Source organism: Pleurodeles waltl, chromosome 9 (genome assembly GCF_031143425.1).
Source record: "Pleurodeles waltl isolate 20211129_DDA chromosome 9, aPleWal1.hap1.20221129, whole genome shotgun sequence".
Lineage (NCBI taxonomy): Eukaryota > Metazoa > Chordata > Amphibia > Caudata > Salamandridae > Pleurodeles > Pleurodeles waltl.
Genome location: NC_090448.1, coordinates 1,091,090,847 through 1,091,108,197, shown reverse-complemented (window position 1 = coordinate 1,091,108,197; position 17,351 = coordinate 1,091,090,847). Strand labels below are relative to the sequence as shown.

Sequence of the window (17,351 nt, the reverse complement as noted above, 5' to 3'; positions counted from 1 at the left end):
GTTCATGCAAGACCTCATTTCTAATTCTTCATTTTTGGCTGTAATTAGTTTAAGGACCTTCTCCATGTTAAGGATTTGTCACTCCATGTTAAGGAGTCTGTCGCCAATGGTGAACACTGTGTCTTCCGCTGCAGAGAGTCGTCGTTCTGCTTCTTTAATGCAGCCATTTTGTTTCTCCATTTTCTGGGTAATGGAGTCCATTCTGGTACACATAGTGCCCATTTTTGTTTCAATGGATGATAAGCTTTGTTGCCTGGCAAGCAGTAACGCTTTCATACCTACTATGTATGTGGGGCCATCTGATGAAGATTCTCCTGTCTGGGTTTGATCTGCAGGGCTGGACAGCACACGTGAGGAGCATCCGGCATCGAACTGCAGTTTAGTCTGCCAGCTGTCATACTTACCCATGGTGACCTTTGGCCATGGGGCAGCGGGGGTGCAGATGTTAACGAGTCTTTAGAAGGCTGATATTACAGGAGGCGACAAGCTAGAGCAGTGTCCAACTAAGGTGCACATGAAGTTTTATTTGAAGTCACTGTGGCAGCTGTCAGTCCAGAGCAGCATCAAGCCTGGTAACAGATGGCTACTGGTTTCCTTTGTTGCTGCACGATCGTCTCAGGATGGTAGACAGAGTGCTAGTAGGAATAATGGAGAGTTCTTGTCCTAGAGTGTCCTAGCAGCCCAGTCCCGCCACACTCCAACAGCTGCTTGTCGGGGAGGATGAGCAGACTCAAGCTTTTCCAGTCAGTTCACCAGCCCTAGATTGAAGTCCAGGCCAGCACGGGGCAGCCAATTGCACCATACACTGTCAAGCCTCCAGTTTTCCCCCTCACCAGTTTCACATGAGGAGCAGCCTTGCGCCCACCAACAACCTCCAGGTAGGAAGAGGAGCAGTCTAGGCCCCACATGTCCCACGTGTCCAGTGTACCAGTGTTAACATAGGATGCTGAGCTTAGCAGGGGCCCTGGGCACATGTGGGGCAACTTCAAGACAGCAACATATTTTGAGTGAACAAGAGTATTATGTCGCACTGGATCCAGGCACACTAAGGGGCCCGATGTGTGGTGACCTGCTGGGTAGCAGTGTAAGGCCCCCTCAAGCTCCTCAGGAGGTAACTAGTGTCAATTAATCATAGCGCAGGTTGCAGGTGTATCTGTCTCATAATTCAATAATTCAAGCACTGATGTCAGGGCAGCGTGAGGATCGCTGATTTAGGCCATAATATGTTCACAGTGAGACCACAAATCCTCCTGTGTCTTGTAGAGATTGCAAACTCACTGATCATCGTGTCAGTCCAAGGGCCGGTTTCAAGGCCCCTGGAAGAGGTAGTAGCTACAGCGAGGCTGTGTTGCTCCGGTCTGTCGCAGGCGCACAGAGGCGTCTCTGGCCTGCCCCTACCCAATGCCGGTCCGCCGCAGCCAGAGCAGGATCACCCGCAGCCAACAGCAGAATGACTCTGTGACTTGGGCTCCCTTCTCAGTCACAGGGTAGGGCGCTACCCCCTCCTCATTTCGGTGATCAATGAGATGAGGTCCACCCCCGAGACACCCCACCAGCCCAGCACTCACCGCAGGTCAGCAGGCCGCGATCAGTGCAAGCATCCGTTGGGCCTCGGACAGCCGCCATTTCACCTCCATGGCCCAGGTCGACAAATGAGGCCATCCACCCACACAAAGCCCAGGCTGCAGCAAAAAACATATTGACAGACCCCTGGTGCCACGTTGCGTACAGTTCGTTTAGAAGCTCATTGCAATTATGCCAGATGAACGAGGATTTTGGTGGATATATTGCTTGGACTGCAGGAGCCTCACGCTAGTGCGGCCATCTTGTGCGACGGCTCTCAGGTGCCTCCGGCTTCTCACATTCTGTATTCTATACTCTGAGCACCTTCCACTGCAGGTGCTCACACACACAGGACAAGGCATGAGACTTGACAGGAGACTGGGCAACAGACTTACTAAACAGGACACAAAAGAAACCGGGATCTCTGGGGGAAAGTTGATAGATGGATAAAAAGAATGCCATTTGGGTACTTTACTGTTTTTAGCCTAGCCTCAAATGAGGTCTAACTTCTTTGTTGGAAAGAAAAGTATACTTTAATCTTTATGTGTTCAGAGAAGGCAGGGGAGGGATCGGATTGCCATTGCAAAAACGAACATTCGAAGATAAGAGGTGGCTGATGAGGCAGTAAATAAATTAAAATCAACTTCTGCCAGCGCCACAGATTAACCAGACTCCGTCACCAAGACAACACTGAAGCACATCAGCTTCCATTGGTACACTAGTTGTCACTCACTTCCAGCGTGTTCTAAATGAGAATAATGCATGCAGCTCATAGGCTCATGTCCCTGTTTCCTTTCTGTGTGCATGCTCCCGACATGCTTACAGCAGAGCAGCACTGTGCATGCACTGTAGCAGCACTAGCTGCTGGGCCTATGTCCCTGTTTCCTTTCTATGTGCATGCTCCCAGAGAGCAGAGACCATTCAGGCACTGTAGGAGCAGTAGCATCTGGGCCCTTGTCCCTGTTTCTTTTCTATGTGCATGCTCCCAGAGAGCAGAGACCATTCAGGCACTGTAGCAGCACTAGCTCCTGGGCCCATGTCCCTGTTTCCTTCCTATGTGCATGCTCCCAGAGAGCAGAGACCATTCAGGCACTGTAGGAGCAGTAGCATCTGGGCCCATGTCCCTGTTTCCTTTCTGTGTGCATGCTCCCAGAGAGCAGAGACCATTCAGGCACTGTAGCAGCACTAGCTCCTGGGCCCATGTCCCTGTTTCCTTTCTATGTGCATGCTCCCAGAGAGCAGAGACCATTCAGGCACTGTAGGAGCAGTAGCTTCTGGGCCCATGTCCCTGTTTCCTTTCTGTGTGCATGCTCCCGACATGCTTACAGCAGAGCAGCACTGTGCATGCACTGTAGCAGCACTAGCTGCTGGGCCCATGTCCCTGTTTCCTTTCTATGTGCATGCACCCCAGCATGCTCACAACAGAGCAGTGGACATGCAAGTCCTGCAGGAGCAGTACCTCGTGGGTTCATGACGCTCTCCCCTCTCTATCTGCATGCTCCAATGCATGCTCACAGAGAGCAGAGACCGTGCAGGCACCCTAAGAGCAGTGACGCTTGGGCCATTGTCACTGTTTCCTTTCTATGTGCATCCTCCCCAGCATGTTCACAGAGAGCAGAGACCATGCAGGCCCTGCAGGAGCCATAGCTCCTGGGCCATTGTCACTGTTTCCTTTCTATGTGCATGCTCCTACGCATGCTGAGAGCAGAGGCTGTGATGGCACTGTAGGAATAGTGGTTCATGAGCCATTGTCACCGTTTCCTTTCTATGTGCATGCTCCCCAGCATGTTCACAGAGAGCTGAGAACATGCAGCCGTTCTAGGAGCAGTGGCTCCTGGCTCTTGTCACTGTTTCCTTTCTATGTGCATGCTCCTACGAATGTTCACAGAGAGCAGAGACCATGCAGGCGCTGTAGGAGCAGGGGCTGTTGGGTCATTGTCACGGTTTCCTTTCTGTGTGCATGCTCCCTGGCATGAGAGCAGAGACCGTGCAGGCACCCTAGGAACAGTGGCTCCTGGGCCATTGGCACTGTTTCCTTTGTATGTGCGTGCTACTATGCATGCTCACAAAGAGGAGAGACTGGGCATGCACTGTAGGAGCAGTAGCTCCTGGGCCATTTCATGAGAGCAGAGACCATGCAGGCACCCTAGGAACAGTGGCTCCTGGGCCATTGGCATTGTTTCCTAGCACTGGCTCCTGGGACGTTGTCACGGATTCCTTTCTATGCGCTTGCTCCCAGGCATGCTCCTATACATGCTCACAGAGAGCACAGGCTGTGAGGCTGTGCAGGCACTTCAGGAGCAGGAGCTCCTAAGCCATTGTCACTGTTTCCTTTCTATGCGCATTCTATGTGCGTGCTCCTCGGCAGGCCCACAGAGAACAGAGACCGTGCAGGTACTTCAGGAGCAGGAGCTTCTAATCCATTGTCACTGTTTCCTTTCTATGAGCGTTCTATGTGCGTGCTCCCCGGCAGGCTCACAGAGAGCACAGGCCGCGCAGGCACTTCAGGAGCAGGAGCTCCTAAGCCATTGTCACTGTTTCCTTTCTATGAGCGTTCTATGTGCGTGCTCCCCGGCAGGCTCACGGAGAGCACAGGCCGCGCAGGCACTTCAGGAGCAGGAGCTCCTAAGCCATTGTCACTGTTTCCTTTCTATGAGCGTTCTATGTGCGTGCTCCCCGGCAGGCTCACGGAGAGCACAGGCTGTGAGGCTGTGCAGGCACTTCAGGAGCAGGAGCTCCTAAGCCATTGTCACTGTTTCCTTTCTCTGTGCATTGGTCCCAGCATACTTGTGGAGATAAGGCCCAGCAGGCAGTATAGGAGCAGGGGCGAATGGAGAGAAAGGACGAGGTTGATACTGCAAACTTCAATCTAGGGGAAGTGCATGTGCTGCAGAAGTGATTTCGCAACAATCAGAAAGAGATACAAATGGATCAATTGATTTTGCTTGTAAGGCTAGAACACAAAACCTTTCTGACGTGTGGTATTTCATGTCCTTGGTGATAAGTAAGGCAGTGCTTGCCTCAAGCATTTTTTACCACCTCATGAAAATAGGATTCTGGAGTTGGTAATGTGGGACAAGACCATGTTTGCAGATATGCTGTGTGGAATTTTGTTGTGGCTTTCATGTCTTATGTTTAGTTGATTATTTAAGAGATGTCAACAAATGCTGCTATATTTCCAGCAAACGCAGCAGATGCTCTTACAGTTCCTTTGCTAAGCAACCATTTACCAAAGTCTAATGTGGTAAAGTAGCAGTGCTCCAGCTATTAAACTATCAAAGACACCTGCCATTCTCGTCATCATCTTCGTTGTTTCATCAATCTGCCTTACAATTACATTTAAAATTACAAAAATGCACTAGGATTGAGTGAAACGCACACAGTAAAGGCTGTTCAAGTGCCAAGAAAAACATTCAGTATCCTACAATAAACATGCAAAATGTAAGATATCGTGACAGGGACTTGGTGGTACGAATCCAGAAGGTCAATGATAATAAAATGCTGATACTTGTGCAAAGGTGATTGCAGGACCCAGGATTTTTCATCATTGGAATTAGTTGTGAACATAACCGGGTCCATAGATTCTTGTGATTTCCTAGACTTAGGAAAATATTGACAATCATGTTATGTATGAGTCGCTAAGCAAAGTTATACTGGATGAGATGATTCCTTGGGCCTTATGAGGAGCTGAGGTGTTGGCTTTGGATAGGCTGGTCGCACTGGAGATGTTAGAAGGTAGTGCCATGAAATCAGTGCTTGGTCTGCCTAAAAATGTAATGATACAAGCTACAAGGCAGGAGCTGAAATCTGTAGCCTGGTGTGCTTTGGCAGATGCAAGGGCCCTGCAATACTATCTTTTAATTGAAGATGTATCCCAGAGTGACAGATTATTGGTGCAAATCCTCCCATAGGTTATGGCAACTTTCCCTGGGAAAAGGCATCCAGTGAAAGTCATTATGTAACGTTTAGGTGCTCCTAAAATGCTGCTTGAAGAGGATGAATTGATAACAAGTAGGCAAATAGAGTCCACTCTCAGACGTTGCTCAGAGGAGACCAGTTGGAGTGATGACCTACAGTACCTGAGGAAAAGGAGATCTGTCACACCTTTTTTTTATTATCCCAGGAGGGCTCTGATCTCTTCTGCTATCTGTATAGAATACCATAATGGACTTAGCAAAATGAAATTTTGAACTTGAGGATGTGAATTGACCCAGGATGGTGGATGTCAGGCTTGAAAGAACATATAGCTGTAAATCACGGTTAATGCCTGTGTAATCGGGGTTCAAGATATCCGGTGAGCCACTTACTAGTGGATTGCATAATATTCTCTAGAGGAACATAAAATAATCTTCGACCTAAATTAAAAAAATATGAGATTTGGTTGAGAGAAATGGGTTTATATCTGGTGTGAGGTATGGTACATCAGGATGTAGCCATTGCTGTCAGCCAATATCTGCACACAATTGTTTTGTCTTATGCCAGGTTTTCCCTTCCCGGGTTGCCCTAGAATAGCTTCATGTAGACTTACCCTGGGGAACAGGAGTGATTGTTGAACTAATTGAGATCATGTAGCCAAAAATAGGAGAACACTCTGGATTTGATATTGCCTTATAAAACTGGGTAACAAGGGTCACTTTGTACAACCGTTTATTCCTCGAAGTACTCCTCAAAACTGACTTGCACAATGCACTTTATTATTATTGAAGCAACTGATACTACTTGCAGTCTACATTTCATTAGAACTAACTTCCATTTATCTTCAATATGATATGTATGTTTGTAAAACAGGGTAACCGGGGACACATAGTAGGCCTGTTTAGTTCTCGAAGCCTCCCTATAATTGGCTTATACAATGCACTTTATAACTTATAGAAGTAATTGATAATATTTGTTGTTTATATTTCAGTAGAGATAACAGCTATTTATCTTGAATATGTTATGTACGTTTATGAACCGGGTTTGCTGCTGATTCTCCTAAGGTGTATTTTTTAAAAGCTATCTCCAATAAGGATCATTGTACTTTTGATGGCGTGTGCCACAAGGGTTTTGCACATTGCACTTCATACCTATGCAAGCACTTGAATTTATTTGCTATTTTATCCTAAATAGATGTAATTGTTGCATAGTATGAATATGGTTTGTATGTTATGAATGGGTTTTCTTGAAGGCTTCCCCAAGGTGTAGATTTTGAAATGGTATTTCAAACTGTTTTATTTTATGGTATGTTTTGGGTGTAAGGATGTGATTTGGTTTTATTTTATTTTTTGAAGATTTTATGATATTTCTAATTGCTATGTATTGATGTAGTGTGCAATTTTGTTAAAGTTCTGTAAGACTGTATTTCTTGGAACTAAAAATAATTTTAATGTATTTCTTGGAACTAAAATAATTTGATTGATAGACATTCATGTTGTCATTAAATTAAATAGCATACAACAATAATTCATCCCATCTACTAAGCCTAACAGTAAACTCTAATGCAGCGTAAACTCAGTAAAACTGCTAGCAGAGCTAGACCAGTGGGCAAAGCAAATACTGAAGTGCAATTTTTCATAAAGTTTGATATGCATAGTTACAGCAAAAATACGGAATATCAATAGGTGATAGCCACTATTAATCATGACAATTTGGTAGTTAATGTCATCTTTCCCCAAGACATAGAGTTGAAAAATTCACACCCCTCACTAAGTATTGTACTTTTTACAAGATATTCTCTGTTTGGAAAAACCCCCTTCTGATCTTTATTTATAGAGAACATTTCTATTCAGGTTGGAGCTGGTCCAAAATTTATCTTACCACCATTTCCATCTTTTGATCAAAATAGGCTGCCATTATACTACCTGTTCTTACTTTATTGAATCTACATTCCCACTTTGACAACTGATAACGTTCATCTACCATTTCTAATGTATCAGGGCTGACTTTACCGGGATCTGTCCATAAATAGCCCAATTGTAAATCTATTAGTAGGTTTATAACATGTGTTAACCAATTATTTCACCACGTCTTGCCACAAGTTTCCACTTCCTACACTGTATTTACATATGTAGATGCAGTTGGATTCTAAACCAGCTTGATCCAGTACAACACTGGTTTGATTTCAGGCAGGTCTGAGTTCAGCAAATATGGCCAATAGACGGATACCGGGTCCAGGCCTTAGCAAGGCTCTTAAAAAAATATCAACTGTTTGCAATGCATGTAAGTTATCATGCACGCATGGCTCATCCCCATAAAGTGCCGTGGCTACTGCTTTCTGTTTATAGATTTGAAGTGTAGACCTAATGCACTGAGAACTAGCTGTTCTGCTCAATTTAGCACGGCCCTTGGTGTTTATAGCAGGATATCACTAGCTTTTGATATTTGATCCTGCCAATTAAACTGTTTAGTAAATCTCAAGGAGATCTGTGTGCGGTGTGAGCAGCGTACGAGGCTGGGGTGATGCAGAGGGGGGTGAGGCAGGGGTCATGCACGGGTGAGGTTGAGGCTGTGGCCGCTGCGTTCAGATGTAGCAGTGAATTGTCACTGGGAAGTGTCCCGCAGAGCAGCACTGTTTTCCCCACTCATGTATTGACAAATGTTTGCCCAAAATTACCGACTCACTTGTTCCGGAGATTAGAACACAAGCAGTGCAGTCCACGATTTTGGTTAATCAGGTGAATGCAATATCTCATGGTCAGAGGGCTCTCAGAACCTGAGGTCCACCACAAGCCTAATCACTTGACCGCCCCAGCCAGATGGAGGTATCGAGAGTCCTCATGTTTTACAAAGTCCATCTGGGAAATTAGATCAAAGCTCTGTGTGGGATATTTTCTTCAAGACCTCGCAAATAACTCTTGATGCTCTGTCCTACCAGTCTACAAAAATGGATGTGCAGGTGGACTTATTAAACGATATGGCTCAATCTGTATCGGTGATCGGCCAAAAGTTGGCAGAATTAAATGCTTTGATCAAACGAGCACAGAATTATGCAGAAACAATGGAGCTGGATTGCAATTGTGGGCCTATAATTAATAAGGTTGTTACACTCCCAGAGGTCATAAATACATTGATAGCTGTTTTTAAGGCTAAACTTAACAGTGTAAAAAATGACAATAACGTGATTCACTTAAATCCCCAGCAAAGGGCCAGTGCTTGTTTTGAATATGGGATGCCTGGAAGATGAAGTTGACAGTATTGGGAATAAAGCAGGTACTATAGAAGGAAGTGTTAATGAGCTTGTCAGCTGTTGCGATAATGTTTGTTGTATAGAGTTACCAGTAAAAGAGATAGTTTATAGTACTTGAATGCTAGTTAAAAAGATTCCATCCCCACCATCATTTCCATCGTCCCGTATCAGTCAATTGTATGATCACGCTAAACAACCAGTTGAGCATGTTCCTAAAAGGCAAAAGAAAAAACAATGGAAAGCTAGGAAAAAGATGAAGGGTGTCCCAGTTGCTGCCCCTGACACTGGGACAAGTATTATAAACATCTCTGTTATGGAGAATGGGAACGGAAGTAGCTCAGGGATGAATACTAATAATAAGAGCAGCTCCTTGACTACCAATTTTTTCCCTTTAATTAGTACTCCAAAGAAAAGTCATGGTCCTTCAGGACCCCAGGGGTCTATTCAATATAAAGGGGAATCAGCAGTCAGGGAATATCCATGCCCTAGAAAAGCTAAGGAATTTCCGAAAATTAAGACTCAACAAAGTTGGGTGATTGCTTGAAAGGTAACAATCAAGAGGTTGGAAACAAGCTTCATATGCCGAGGGTCAAGGAATGAAATCTAGTCAGACATTAGCAGAAAATGTTTCTGCACAAGAAGTACACACAGTAGAGTCTCCTGAGAGTGAGGTAAACAGTCCTGTTATTGAACAAATGGATACTGATGTGCCAAGGATTCAGGGAAGGGGTGGATATGTAGGGCCCTTTTCTGAGGCCATTTCGGTAAATAGGTCAGATGATCAGACCGATCTAAGTCAACAGGTGTGGTCCGACAGGGAGATCACTCCTAGGAATTCAAAAAAGACAAAATTGGTCTACCTCTTGAAGTCAATCAGGATGCACCCATACGAGACCCTCAATATAGGTCCCCGGTGGGTGGGAACAGAATAATTTTTTCCCCACGATACCAGACCAGGGGTCTGCATGACATACTCAATTGCGGTAATATGTCAAAACTTTTATGAGCAATACCATCCCTTGAGAATATCCAGACTACTGATATTGATTCTATAGAATTTTTGACTGGGGCAGAGGTGGAAAAAGGTATTACCCTAGAATCAACCTTGGTGACTTGTGGGCGTCATCTTAAATGGCCAGCAAGGTTTTGAATGAAAAAGGTTATTTTTTAAAATGGGGAATCGTGCTGACATTACCCCAGCAGATCGGTTATCCAGACCCCTTAGAAATTCATAATAGGACACCAAAAGGAAATAGAATGAGAGGTCCACATCAACTCTTTCCAATTCTTAGAACTGCAATTGGTAACTCAACTCCACCCTCTGACCATCAGACAAGTTATACATTATATAATAGGCATCATTCTGAGCAATTAAATTTAGGGTGGCCATCAGCTGCTCTCCATAAAGATAGGAGCCCTTGACCGCTGCACACTCCTCCACTACGAACTGATAAAGCAAGATCCCATCAAAAATCACTTAAACTGTTCTCGCAACATAAATGGGGTTAGTGCTAATAATCAACTTAAAGACATAACAACCTTACTAAATGATTTTCAGATCATTTTATTACAGGAGACTTGGGCTACTAAGCCCTTTACAATCCTGGGCTTTTTTTCCCCTGCACAAAAGGTGAATATGTTTGGTCATCCGAAGGGGGGTCTAGCAACATTTATATCAGCAGGACTAAAAACATCCTGCTTACACCTAAAAGAGGAAAATGCCTATTTATTGGTAATAAAACTGTTAAACTGGCACAAAAATAGAGGGAGACCGTCATTGCTTATTAACTTTTTGGAAACAATATAAGAAAGGAAATTTATGACCTCTAAACTGGTAGAAATAATTTTAACATGCTTGCAGGATCCTGCTGCTCCAAAGCTTCTAATATCAGGTGATTTCAATATGAAATTATTACAAGCTTATGATAGAGAGGATAAGATTGTGCAACAGGATCATATGTGGGCAGTCCCATAACAATCACCGTAGCTTTTAGGGACTGGTACAAATGATGCTAAGGCGGTCTCCTTTGTTAACAACTTGGAGGCCCTTGGACTTAGATTCCTGAATGGGAGATTTCAACAAGATATCCCTTCAGTAACCTACTGTGTTCCGGAACCCAATTCACAGTTGATTACACAGTAGCTTCATTGCCACTATTAAACTTAGTAACTGACTATCACATAGGAAAGACAGACAAGAGTGATCATGGTCAACAGGGAATGGAGATCATTTATCGTTTTCCTAGGCACAAACGTGCAGCTACATCTCCTGGGGACATTACTACTATTAATTTTAAGAAACTCCTCTGGGGTGAAGATTCAATTGATGTTATAGGGGCAAACGCAATTGCTCTGCATAACCAATGTGATGTAATTGGCGATCCAGTAATCATATGGTCATCCTATTTAGATACATTTATAACCAGATTTCTTACTGGAAAACCTCAAAAACCTCACAATTGTTATGTACTCGAAAAAGCAAAAAATAAATCTAAAATAAAAATCTCACCTTCCATTGCTTTATTAAGAAGGAAGCAGAATAGACTTTTAAGACTTGCCAAGAAGCACCCAACAGGCCGTCAAATCCAAAATGACTTAAAAATTATTAATACCACCTACCAGAAGCAAATTTGGGAGCATAGGCACGATTTGTGGATAAAGGTCTTATTCCTAAGTTTAAAAAAAGCAACTCACAGGGGTTTTGGAAAATGATAAACAATCTAAATAAAGCCCCCATGATTCTTACAAGCTCGGATATTTCAGAATCATCTTGGACCGCTTTTTTATCTCAGCATTTTAACCAAATTAAACAACTAAAAAAATAGGTGTTCAATACGGGAGGCTCAGGGGGGATCTGTGCCCAGGAGTGCGTACCAATACGGCCCACTTATGTCAACAGGGAACAACAGAACTAACATTCTCCGTGGCCCAGGTTACTAGATTGATTAATAAAAGCAGGCAGGCAGGGGCTCCAGGCTCAAATGGGATCCCAAATGCTTTATATAAAACAAACCTGGGTTTCTGGGCAGAGAAATTGGCTGCAGTCTTCAATAGATCCTTGGAACTCGAAACCATCCCAGGTTCCTAGAAGGGTGCAATAACTAATCCGATATTTGAAGGAGGAAACCGCTCCAGCCCGAAAAATTACTGTTTAATTACTCTGACAGACTCTGAAGCAAAAAATTATGCGGAGTCACTTTTAGAGGACCTTCAGAGCTGGGCTATTGAAAAAACTATTATCCTGGCAAACCAGTCAGGTTTTATTAAAGGACCAGGAACAGCAGTAAATATTCTGTCTCTTTTTATTGTAATAGATAAATGTAAGCAATGAAATCAACCCCTTTATTTATGCTTTGTGGATTTTAAATCTGCTTTCGACTTGGTACTGCGCAGCCTCTTATGGGCAAAGTTAGCCTCTTGGGGTAGACCCGTCCGGTTAATAAAAGCAATAAAGATGTTATACACTGATACATGGGTCAGAGTGAAGGTAGGGGATGGCTCCTTTTTATAAAAAAAAATTAAACAAACAAGGTCTCAAAGAGGGTTGCGTGTTGGCGCCATATCTTTTTAATCTTTTTTATCAGATCTGTCCATTAAGTTAAACAAGGTTAATGCTCATCCTCCAAAGATTGGAGATTTTTTCATCTCAAACCTGCTTTATGCAGACGACGTAATCCTCTTAAGCCAAACTAAAGTTGGATTACGGCACCTAATCGCTAAACTAGCTGAATTTGCAGAAGAAAATGAAATGATAATAAATGAGAGGAAAACCAAAATTATGGAAGTTATCAAACAAATTCCTAAAATGTCCAAGTGGCATCTTCAGGGTTCAGAACTAGAATAAGTAAAATGATACAGATATTTGGGTGTATTATTTGCCGAGAGGGGATATTTTATTCCCAAAAACTGGATCTACAGTGGAAAGGAAATGCGTTGCTGCTTGCTTTCCGTACTTTGCAAAGAAAACTAGACGGCCCCAGTTATCGAGCTTGTAATTGCCGCCTAACTAATACCTAGCATTACTTATGGTAGTGAGGCTCTGTGAGGAAGAGATGCTGCCATTCTGACCGGGATAATCTTAAAGGTGTTTAGGTCCCTGTTCCATCTTTCAGGGAACGCCTCTCAGTGCCAGATTAGGCTAGAGTTTGGATACTTGAAACAAACTATAGCAAGGAAGGGTAGTTATATTAAGATTTGGAAACATGTACAACAAGCAAAGAGGAATCAGTTGTGTCAGGCACTCTGGAAGGAGATGAGTTAGAACTTATTGGCTCAATCCCAGCATTATTTCAATCAAGCCCTGGACGATTTGAGAGCTTGGTCACTGTGGGCTAAAATTTTATCACACAATGTATTTATAAAAATTATAAACCGCACAATGAAGATTAAATCCTTAACTATGGATGAGGGTCTTCTTGCGGGCAGATCGCACTTATGGATTATAATAAATGAGTATAAAGCCCTGAAATACCAGTTAAACCTGGAGTCGGGCTGGTCAAAAAAGATAAAAATTTATTTATTAAATATAGAATTGGCCACCATCCAGGCTCCCTTAATACAGTCCCTTGGAAACGCTCTGGTTTCAATTGCCCTCGTACCCTGTGTGGTGGTGCGGAGAATCTTACCCATCTGGTTTGTCTATGTAAGGGATTATCGAAAGAACGCAGAAGACTCTTGAAGGATGCTTTTAATCAGAGAGCCATTCGAACCTGTAGACAAGTGGCGATCGCTAGTTTTAAATCATCCGATATTACACTGAATGCAAGATTGACAAAATGTTTACACCTTACATTAAAAAAAATAAATGCACAATGCAAGATTAATTTAAACGAGGTCAATGATAGAGTCTTTTTACAGTATGTAATTGTATTAAAAAAATAATAATAATAATGTTTAAAATTACTATTTGTTTTGCCTTTTAAAACTCCTGAAATCGACGTACATATGACTTGTAGTCTTAGCACTAGAGCACTTTAAAATTACTAACCTTGTAGTTATAGGCTATATGGTTTTAGTAGAATGTTTCTTGCTGTCTTTTATCTTTTTGTATTTAGCTTTATGCACTGGTTTGAATTGTTTTTATTGATTTTATGGGCTTACACTAAATTTGTATTTATGAGTATCGCTTTTTTACTTGGATGGTGTAATGGTTTTGACTAACTATGCACTTTAATAAATAAAAATTGAAATTGAAACTGTTTAGTAAATCGAATACGCAGATAAATAAAATGTGCAACACTCAGCTCGATCTCCGTACACCATTAATGTTCTCTTTATTCTTGGTAATGGCTTAAATGGTGTCACTCTTGTTTTTTTTGTTTTTACAATTAATGATCAAATCTTTCTCATTGCAATAGTCCACAAATCTTCCCAATAGATTTGTATTGCATTTTAAGTTCCAGTCAATAGTACCACATCATCAGCAAAGAGAAGGATTGAGAACTTGTATACGTCAATTATAGGGACGTCAATAGAGATTTCCATTAAGTTTGCTTAATACATAAGCTAAAAAACAGAGGCGCTAAAGCACAGGCCTGTCTTACACCCTTTCCTTCTGGAAATGTTCCACTACATGCACCCACAGGGGCATAACTGACTTTGATTGTTTTATCATGTGGAGACCTATTATCGTCCATAAATTCAGATTCTCAACTCCCTGGTCCTCCAAGGTTTGCCATAAGATTATACGGTTAACAAGATCAAATGCAGACTTCAGGTCAATGAAAGTTAAGTATTATGGCCCTTTCTTAACCATTGTATGTTTATTGCAGATCATGTGTAATCGAATAGCTTGGTCTATAGTTCCTATTTTGGTCTGAAGCCAGACAGGCTATTCACCCAGGCTTTGAGCCTGTGTTTTAAGACTTTCCTGATTATCTTGCCAGTCCTATCGAAAAGGGCTATTGGCTGATAGTTGGAAGGGCAACAGCAGCCAAATTTCCTGTATGGCGGCACTAAAATGTCAGCTTGCCAGAAATGGCGGATATTTGCGGTAGCAAGAGCTGCATTGAATACTCTTGCCAGTATTTGGGACCTTTGTGGCGGATTTTCCTGGAACTAATAAGTTCGAACAAATTCTGGAGCCGGAGCTCTATTTTTTCCATGCTGCCCAGTGCTCACTCCACCTATAGTATTAAAATATTCAATGATGATATCTTCTAATTCATCATCTCCCCCAGAGATAGAGAATGATATCCGCCATGTCCATTATCACTGTATAAATTACTAAAATAGTAAAGCCATTCTTTGCATTCTTTATTTACTACCCCCTCTCAACACAATTGACAATTTCTATGAACCACTTAGATTCCTTCATAGACACCACCTCTCTCTGCTCTGGCCAGAGTGTATTCTGCATTGCATGCTTTTTAACTCTCAATAGATGCTTATAATCCAGGAGATCTAACACACACAACCCTACTGTGAGGGGATTGTGATGGCTCTCTACCCTCCTTACAATAGCTATATATTTCACATTTCCAGCTTTCTAGATGGACTATAATGTAATCAATCAGTGAAGCCTTTTCCCCATAACCATAATTCTTTTGGGCTGGACTATTAGAGCGGATATGACTATTCACAAAACAAAGCCCTTGCTGTATGAGGAATGTCGACAGGGCCTTCCCTTTGTTATCTGCTTTTGCAGAGCTCATATCTGGAAATGGAATCTTCTACTCAAACCTCTTCATTAATACTATCATTGAAGTGGCATGAATTAAAGTCCGAACAAATCAGCAGCAAGCACTCACCTCTGTACGGATTTCTATCTTAGATAATAGTGTTTGTATATCCCTCTCTGATAAGCTTAATGTAATGTGTAATATTACTCCAAATTGCCATGTAGATGGAACTTTCCTGTACTTTCTCTACAGTGGCTATATCCCATCACCAGAATAGCCTCTTCTCTTTTTCCTTTTCAGAAACAGGTCTGGTGTGCTCTATGTTACTCTGAACCCAGTTTTGTTCTTTGACATAATACCTGAGACCCCTCTATTGTTGCTCACTCAATGCTAAGTCTACAAACCTAACCACATCTTAGTACTGGAATTTCCAAAGTTTACACTTTCAAACTGTAGAGCTACTACATTCAGTTCAATAACCCCGCTTTCTTTCTATTTTACCAGGTGTATGTCCACCCTATATAAGGAACCTGACTGGTCTCAAAAGGATTTGCAAAGTGTAATCAGCTCTATCAGAGATTCTGTGACCAACAAGAAAAAGGGGGCCTTTTCTCTGGATCGCTTGAAATATTACTACCAAGAGCTATCCTCAATGGAAAACGAAGGGAGGAAAGTCTCGTACATAGATCTCTGGGGGCTTATTATTGAGTGCATTCTGCACCAGAAGGTAAGGAACCCCTCCAGGCCTGATGAATGTTCATATTTGGTTATCCAAATCCATTGATGTTCACATTCATGTGTGTATGAGTCAGAGCAGCGTCTCATTAAGGCAGTTGTATTTAGGCACCTGAGGTGCTGCCCTCTATTGAAAGCCATAAGAGGCCTGTTTTTTGGGAAGATTTTTTTGGGATGACCAGGCATTGATGCTCACACTTTATTGGGGTGTGCTCCCTTTGCACAGTGTGCTTTCAATATTAAGCAGTGAGATTGGTGATTAGTTGTGTTATGAGTTGAAGGCCCAGTAGTCCATCAGCAAAGGTAGCATGGTAATGACCCTGCCAAATGCCTTAATTTTTCACCTTTCTAGAAACTAAAATCCACACCAGTTGAATAGAGGTTCAGTCTTGGTACAGGGTGTAGCATCTTTCAAAATGGTATGACATACCATTGGGAGAGGTGGAGAAGAGAGCTGGAGATAGCTACCTCTGTGTATGACACACAAAAAGGCAGGTGGACCTCTATACAGGGTCATAGACCAGCATGCACATGCAGTTGTCGAGTGATAGAAGAGGTTTTGGGGATCTGTGTCCAGAAGAGTATGGTTACTGCATCTGATGAAGTGTTCTTTAAAGAAGTGTGGCTTCAGCTATTTCCCAAATTGGGGGAGTGTTTGGGTCATCCTGATGGATAGGAAGATGTTGGTCCAGATCCTGGGTGAACAGATAGAAAAGGCCTGCTGCTTTGCCTTTTCTTTTTACACTTCCTAGCCTCCAGTCTTATGGTGTTCTAGCTGCGGATGTGCAGAGAGCCACCAGCCATGGAGAGCTTGTAGGCAAGACTACTGGGATGCTGGTTGTGATGGCTTTGTAAATGGTGCAGCTGGTTTTGAAGATGGCGCTGGTCAACAAGGCAAGCCAATAAAGCTCTATCATTATGGGGGTGATGTGATCATATTTGTCCTATCCCTAAATGGAATGCGCTGAGGCATATAGGAATCCCTTAAACTTCTCATCCACCCCAGAAGTATGTCCATAGCTCAAATGCCACACAAAAGTATCCCTCTGTGATTGCCTGCCAGATCTTTCCCTCTGCAAACTTGTACCAGTACCCACACCTCTTTGCCCCCTTGCTACAACGTAATCCATAGCTTGATTCCACAACAGAAGTCAGTCACTCACACATGTCCATCTACCACATTTTCAACATAACCCATTCCTCATTTTCCATATCTTCCGCACAAATGCCCTTTCCCTAAATGCCCAGAATGCTATACATTTCCACTC

General features: G+C 42.8%; 1 protein-coding gene across 1 annotated transcript in view; it reads left to right on the top strand.

The window, feature by feature from the left end:
* Window positions 1–17,351, top strand: part of PLA2G4F (phospholipase A2 group IVF) — a 218,345-nt gene that overhangs the window by 144,952 nt on the left and 56,042 nt on the right. Inside the window, exon 13 of the mRNA XM_069208777.1 lies at window positions 15,853–16,075. Within this exon, the coding sequence (XP_069064878.1) occupies window positions 15,853–16,075 (223 nt within the window). The remainder of the gene's footprint in view (window positions 1–15,852; window positions 16,076–17,351) is intronic.